Below are 8,288 nucleotides of genomic sequence, written 5' to 3'. Positions count from 1 at the left end.
CTTATAGTTTCACCGTCTTATTCCTGGAAACAACTTTCTTTCCAAGAAGAGCTGTTTTATTTTATGGGGAAATGTATTTGAAACAAAAATCTATGTTCCATGATTATTTTTACTGAGGTGCAATTGATTCTAGACCTTCTTAGGGACAAAATCATTATTTTTTTCAGTGACTTTGGAGGTTCTTTTTGTTTGTTTGTTTAATTGCTTCTATAATCTTTTTTGCTTCCAAACCAGTCTTAACCAACTTATGATGCACAAACACTCAGGAAAATCTAATGCTCTGCCATTTTTATTATAGTTCCTTCCAACTATAATTCCTTTAATCCACAGCCTTCCTGGAAATCACATAACTGTCATTCACTTCCCAGCTTAAGCACCATCTCCTCCATGAAGGTTCATAAGATACTTTCATTAGAATCAATTCCTTTCTTTGATTTCCACAATGCACACAAATTAGACACCAATACATCATCTTTTAAACTTTATTGCACTTATTCATTTACATGTACACTTTATCCAGTAAAGTGGAAATCAAGTATTACCATTATAATGCAAACAAAAGTTAGTGCAGGAAATAAAATTAGAAAGAATAAGTGAAGAAAAATATTCTCCAAATATTTTCAATCTACATGCTTGCTGGTGCTTGATTTCATGCAACCAATAGAAATGTGCATGCATGCACATATGTGCATGTGCATGTGCATGTGCACAGACACTCTGACCTTGGAAAATGTCCTGCTAAACTTTTCCAGGACATACCCAGCCACCAAAACTTTTCTCCAAGTACTGAGCCACAGCCAGGGTAAGATGATCATTAAAGGGTCCAGCCACAACCTGGATGCCTACAGGAAGTCCTTTGGCATTCAACCCCAGTGGACACTGAGTCACAGGCAAACCAAGGGCATTGAAGACACCTAAAGAAAACAAACAGGGAAAACTTGAGTAGTCAACTTGTTTTAGAAAACTTATTTCACCCTTCATTTGGTCAATAATGAGAATAATAGCTATTGCATAATTTGGGTTGCCATCTGCTGATGACACATGTAGTGAGTTTATGCGTAGTAAATTAATGAAGTATCACAGCAACCTCATGATAGGAGCAATATTAACCTTATTTACTGATAAGATGACTGAAGAGAGAAGTAGGATAACATGTTCAAAGTTACTTTGTTAATAAAATGTTGTCTCATAACTGAACTCATAAATAAAATGTGAATGAGAGCACAAGTGTCTTCTCGGTATACTATTTCTAAATTGTACTCTCTGGTATTTTCAAAAAAATTAGAGTAAATGCTAGGGTAAGCTAATGTTTTCTCAGATAATAATGTATTCTCAGATTTTCCATTCATTTGTGAACGTTTTGTAATATCAATTTGCATTAGTCATTTGTATTATGAATCTATACTGCAGAATAATTTACATAAACTAAGATTTCACTTTCCAATATAGAACTCAATAATTGTCAAAAAAACTTAGAGTGTGATGCAATCATTACCATATCCTAAGATATTCATCCCCAAAATAACTTCTTACTAATTACCATTTCTGTACTACCCGAACTCTTAGCAAGCACTAATCTGTTTTTTATCTCTATTGATTTCCTATTTTGGTTATTCCTAGCTCTCACTAACTCACGGATAAAAGATTAACTCATGTATTTTTCTAAATATTTTAAAGTTTTACCCTTTACATTTGGGCATCTGATTCAGTTTAAATAAGGTTTTGCATATGCTTTGAGGTAGGGGTCCAACTTTATTCTTAGCATCTGAATATCTAGTTTTCCCAGTATCATTTTGGTTTAAGATTATTATTTTTTCATTGAATTGTCTTGGAACCTGTATCAAAAATTGCAAGAACAGTAGAAAGGGTAATTTCACAAGATGGAAGAATAGAATTCTCCAGCTTCAGTGCTTCTCAAGAAAACGCATGCAGCAAGTGTTCATGGATAAGAATATTTGTTAATATATCTGAAGTTAAAAGAGGCTGAGAAACCTGTTTGGACAACATAACTAAGAAAAGCCACATTAGAGGGCAAGAAAAACTGTTTCACTTTGACCACATCACCCCTCTATGAGGGGTGGGAAGAGTTGGAGAAAACTATTCAACTTCGTTCAATTCTGGAATCCTTCAAAGAAAGATGAAAATGTCTAAAATACAGAATAAGGATATAATTTCAAAAGCAACAGGAGAAAATGGCAGGTTATATTTAGAGGTAAACCAATTAGGATTTCAACTGATTCTCAACCTAGACCCTCAAAGTCAGGAGGGCTTGGAACAATATATACCAAACCCTAAAAGAAAATAGGTGTCAAGCAGGATTACTTTATCCAAAAAAACTACCCATCAGAATTGAAGATGAAATAAAAATATTCCATAATAAACAAAAACTAAAAGAATTCATAACCACCAAGATTTCACTACAAAAATGGAATATTTAATGCAAACGATATAAAGACTAAAAATGAAAACCAGCATAAGAATAAATCACACAGGAACAAATAAAGAAGAATAAAGCTTGATATAAATATTTAAAATAAATTAAAAGAAAAGAAAAATAAAAATTTCTCTATAATAACACTGAATGCAAATGGTCTAACCTCTTCAATCAACAGACATTAACTGGCATAGTGTATTAAAAACTAGACTCAATCATATATTGTTTATAATAGACTAACTTACATGCAAAGATATACATAGACTGAAAAATAAAAGGATGAAGAAAAGATATGAAATGCACTTGGAAACCAAAATCAAGAAGGGGTAGCTACTCTCATATAAGACAAAGTGAACCTCAAGTCAAAATTAATCAGAAGACAGAAAGAAGGTCACTTCATACTGGTTAAGGGAATCGTCCAATAAGTTATATTGCAAATATTTATATCCCAAGCATTGGTGTACATACATATATAACAACAGCAACAACAAGAAAAACCTTCTCAATATGAGGAATCAAATAGACAAAAAATACAATACCACTGTGATCTCAACACACCTGTCTCACCATTAGGTAATGGAAACATAAATCAAGACTCTTCAGAGCTAAACAACACTATTATACAAATGGACCTAAAAGACATTTATAGAATATTTCATACATCAACAACTAAATTCACTTTCTTCTCAGGAGCATATCAATTTTTCTCTAAAGTAGATCATATTTTATGGCGCAAAACAAGTCTTAAAAATACAAAAAGGATAGATATAAATCTTTGAAATCTGTTTGATCACAGTGGAATGAAATTAGATATAATGACAAGATAAAATCAGAAACAATTTTAAACCTGGATATTAAATAATACAATTTTAAATAAAGAATGGATCACAGAAAAAATCAGGGGACATTAAAAACTTAGAAGTGTGACTTAACATGTTAAAATATCTGGGACTTTATAAAGGCAGTTCTAAGAGGAAAGTTTATTTCACTGAGTTCCTACAATAAAAAATGGAAAGATCACAAATTAATAATCTAATGTTATACCTCAAGATACCAGAAAAATTCAAATATTCCACAATCAGTAGAAGAAGAAAATAATTAACATCAGAGCCTAAATAAATAAAATTGCAATGGAAAATTATACAAAGGATCAATAAAACAAAGTGTTGGTTCTTTGAAAAGATAAACAACATTGATACATCCTTAGCTAAACTAACCAAAATTTAAAAAAAATGTGAAGAAAAAGGAAATATCACCACAGACACTCATTAAGTCCAGAGGATGTTTAGAAACTATTGTGAAAATTTATATTCCAATAAAGTAGAAGATATTGACAAATTTCTGGATGCAAATGACCTACAAAGTTGAGCCATAAGGATAAAGAAAACGGAAATAGGCCAATATCAAGAAATGAAATTGAGGCAGCAATTGAAAGCCTTTCAATAAAGAAATGCCAAAGATCAGTAGGAGTTCTATCAAATCTTTAAAAAGAACAAATGCCAATCCCCCTCAAATTATTCCATGAAATATAAAGGGAGGGAAAGCTGCCAAATTCACTCTATGAAGCCAGTATCTCCCTGATACCAAAACCAACGACACGTCAAAGACAGACATTATCAGAATAACATTCCTGATGGACAAATAAATAAAGTTAAGGATCAGAATTTCATGATTATCTCAATATATGCAAAAAAAGTATTCTACAAATTTCAGCATCCATTTATGTTTAAAAGACTGGGGAAACTAGAGATAGAAGAAACTTATTTCAACAATGCAGAGGGTATATATGACAAACCCAAGGTCAACAACACAGTGAATAAAGAAAAATTAAAAGCATTTCTTCTAAAATTGGGAACAAAAAATGATATTCCTTTTCACCCCTCTAATTCAATTTTGTTCTTGAAACTTTAGCCAAAACAATGAATCAAGAAATTAAAATTAATTAAAATAGGCAGAAGAGGTAGAATTATCTTTCCTGGTGACATGATAGCATATTTAGAAGAGCCAAAAACTCAACCAGAAGACTTCTAGAGGTGGTAAAAATTTGATCAAAGTAACAGTGTACAAGATCAGCATTCATAAATCAATTTTTCTATATTCCAACAATGAATCTGTTGAGAAAAAAGTCAAGAAAACTATCCCATTCACAATAATCTCAAATTAAAAAACCCAACCTACCAACCAAATAAAAAACACCTTGGGAATAATTCTAACCAAGGAGGTGAAATATTTCTACAGTGAAAACTCCAGAACACACTAGAAGAAAATTGCATAAGGTCTTAAAAGATGAAAAGATACCCCTATGTTCTTTGATAGGCAGAATTAATATTGTAAAAAATGGCCATACTACTAATAGGGCTGTATAGATTAAATGAAATCCTCATCAAAATACCAATGGCGGGGCTGGGGTTGTGGCTCAGTGGTAGAGTGCTCGCCTAGCATGTGTGAGGCCCTGGGTTGGATCCTCAGCACCACATAAGAATGAAATAAAGATAATATGTCCAACTACAATTAAAAATAAATATTAAAAATTAAAAAAATATTTATATCAATAGCATTCATTACAGAACTGGAAAAATGAGTTCTAAAATTTATTTGGAAGACTAAGTGACCCAGAATAGCCAATGCAAGAAGAGCAATTCTGGAGGCATTACAATACCATACCTAAATTTGTACTACAGAGCCATAGTAATAAAAACAGCATGGCACTGGCACCAAAACAAACATGAAGTCAATGAAATAGAATAGAGCACACAGGGAGAAATACCCCTAGACACTTTTTGATACTTGACAACAGTACTAGAAATATACATTGGGTGAAAGATTTTGAAACAAACGGTGCCAGGAAAACTAACTATCAATATGTAGAAAAAAGAAACTCAACCCATATCTCTCACCCTCACAAAAGTCAACTAAAAGTGGATCAAAGACCTAGGAATTAGAACAGAATTTTTCTACAGGTATAATAAAATGTAAGATCAACACCCCAAGGTATTAGCATATGCACCAACATCCTTAATAAAACTCTTTTTAATTTGTTTTTTTTTTATGTGGTGCTGAGGATAGAACGTAGTACCTTGCACATGCTAGATCAATGCTCCACCACTGAGCCACAACCCCAGCCCCCTTAATAAGACTCTTGAACAGCAAGAAATAACACCCAATATTACTAAGTGTGATGGCATCAAATTAAAAAGGTTCTTCACAGCAAAGGAAACAATTAAGAGTGTAAAGTGAGAGCCTACATACATAATGTGAGATCTCTGCCAGACAGGGCATTAATATCCAGAATATATAAAGAACTCAAAAAACTTAACACCAGATAATAAATAGGCCAATTAATAAATAGCAATAAAACTAAACAGACACTTCTCAAAAGAAGACATACAAACGAAATATATTCAACATCTCTGGCAATCAGGGAAATTCAGATCAAAACTACATTGAGGGGCTGGGGTTGTAGCTCAGTGGTAGAACACTTGCCTAGCATGTATGAGCCACTAAGTTTGATTCTAGCACCACATAAAAATAAATAAATAAAGTAAAGGTATTGTGACTATAAAAAAAACAGAAAAGAAAAACTACGTTGAGATTTCATCTCACTCTAGTGAGAATGGTGGATGAGAATGGTAAAGAGAGAGCATACATTTTGGGAACACATTTTTGCCTCACACATGCCAGAGAACTAATCTCCAGAATACATAAATAACTCAAAAAACTTAACACCAAACAAGAAACAAACAACCCAATCAATAAATAGGCTAATAAGATGAACAGATACTTCCAGAAGAAGATATATATTTGATCAACAGATACATGAAAAAATGTTCAACATCTCTAGTAATTAGAGAAATACAAATCAAAACTCCTCTAAGATTTCATTTCATGCCAGTCAGAATGGCAGTTATCAAGAATGCAGACAACAGGGCTGGGGTTGTAGCTCAGTGGTAGAGCACTTGCCTCTCATGTGTGAGACCTTGGGTTCAATCCCCAGCACCACATAAAAATAAACAAATAAATATATTTTTAAAAAGAATGCAGACAACAATAAATGTTAGCGAAGATGTGCGGGAAAACTCAAAATCATACATTGCTGGTGGGTCTGCAAATTGGTGTAACTAATCTGGAAAGAAGTGTGGAGATTCCTTAAAAACTTGGAATGGAACAACCATTTGACCCACTCTTCAGTTCATACCTAAAGGACTTAAAATCAGCATACTATTGTAATGCAGCCACATCAGTGTTTATAGCAGCTCAATTCACAATAGCTAAACTGTGGAACCAACTTAGATGCCCTTTAATAGATGAATGAATAAAGAAATTGTGGTATATATACCCAATGGAATGTTACTCACCATTAAAAGAGAATAAAATTATGGTATTTGCAGGCAAATGGACGGAGTTGGAGAATATTGTGTTAAGCAAAGTAAGCCAATGCTAAAAAAACCAAAGGCCAAATATTGTCTCTGATGAGTGGATGCTGATCCATAATGGAGGGGCATGGAAAAAATGGGGCAACCTTGATGGGGAAAAGGGGAAGGAAGGGTGAAGAGGTGGCATGGGGGCAGGAAAGATGGTGGAATGAGATGGACATCGTTACCCTTGGTACATGTATGATTGCACATATGATGCAATGCTACATCATGTACAACCAGAGAAATAAAAAGTTGTGCTGATAATGTGTACAATGAATCAAAATGCATTCTGCTGTAATACATACCTAATTACAATAAATAAATTAATTGCTAATAAAAATAAATAAGCAATATAATGTGTTACATTGGAGGTGAAGTAGGAAAAAAAGCAATAATAAATAATGGCGAGCTGTGGAAAAATGTACATTCTTACATTGTTGATGGGACTGCAAATTAGTGCAACCACTCTATAAAGAATTATAGAAATGGCTAATAAAACTAGCAATGGAACCAACATAAAACTCAAATATCCCACTCCTCCATGCATATCTAAAATTTCCAAAATTGGCATACTGTGTGGATGCAGACACATCAATGTTTATAGCAGCACAATTCACAGTAGCTAAGCTATGAAACCTATCTAGGTGCCCATCAACAGATGAATGGATAAAAAAAATCACACACACACACAATGGAGTATTATTCAATCATAAATAGGAATGAAAATATTGTGTGTTCTGGAAAATGGATGGAACTGGAGAATATCATGCCAAGTGAAATAAGGCAATCCCAGAAAGTCAATATTTGAATGTTTTCTATGACATGTGGAAGTTAGATCAAAAAAAGGGGAAGAAAAGAAAAAGAAAAAGTGGGAGAGTCCAAGAAAATAGAAAAGGCATCAGTGCAGCACATAAAGGGAATTGTAGGGGAGGAAGGAGGGAAAGGAAAAGGGAAGAATAGTGGAATGAATCTTACCTACATTTCCTATGTACATATAGGAATAAACCACATTGAATTTCCTCTTTATGTATGTTCTTGAGGATGCAATTTTGTATAGTTTTCTATATCAAAAATAAGGAGTGGAACTACCATATGACCCAGCTATCCCACTCCTCAGCATTTGTCCACAAGAACTAAAATCAGACTAGTATATTGTTACAGTAACATCAATGTTCATAGCACCACAATTCACAAGAACCAAGTTATGGTACTTGTCCAGATGCCCATCAATAGATGAATTGATATAGAAAATGTGATATGTCTTATATCATATATTTATGTGTGATATATATGTGATGCATCTATATATCATATACATATACACACACACAATATATCACATATATGTGATATATGGACAATCACATTTTCATATATATATATATATATATATATAATATATATATATATATGAGATTACTCAGAACTTAAAGGAAAAA

At 33.0% G+C, this 8,288-nt stretch overlaps 1 protein-coding gene across 1 annotated transcript in view; it reads right to left on the bottom strand.

The window, feature by feature from the left end:
- Positions 1-464: 464 nt before the first annotated feature.
- Faah2 (fatty acid amide hydrolase 2) overlaps positions 465-8,288 on the bottom strand; it is a 135,214-nt gene continuing 127,390 nt past the window's right edge. The window contains exon 9 of the mRNA XM_048796711.1: positions 465-914. Coding sequence (XP_048652668.1) covers positions 739-914 — 176 coding nt within the window. The 3' untranslated portion in view covers positions 465-738. The remainder of the gene's footprint in view (positions 915-8,288) is intronic.

Source organism: Marmota marmota, unplaced genomic scaffold, assembly GCF_001458135.2.
Source record: "Marmota marmota marmota unplaced genomic scaffold, marMar, whole genome shotgun sequence".
In the NCBI taxonomy this organism is placed as follows: Eukaryota; Metazoa; Chordata; class Mammalia; order Rodentia; family Sciuridae; genus Marmota; species Marmota marmota.
The sequence above is the reverse complement of the archived record's forward strand: the minus strand, read 5'-3'. Positions and strand labels throughout refer to the sequence as shown.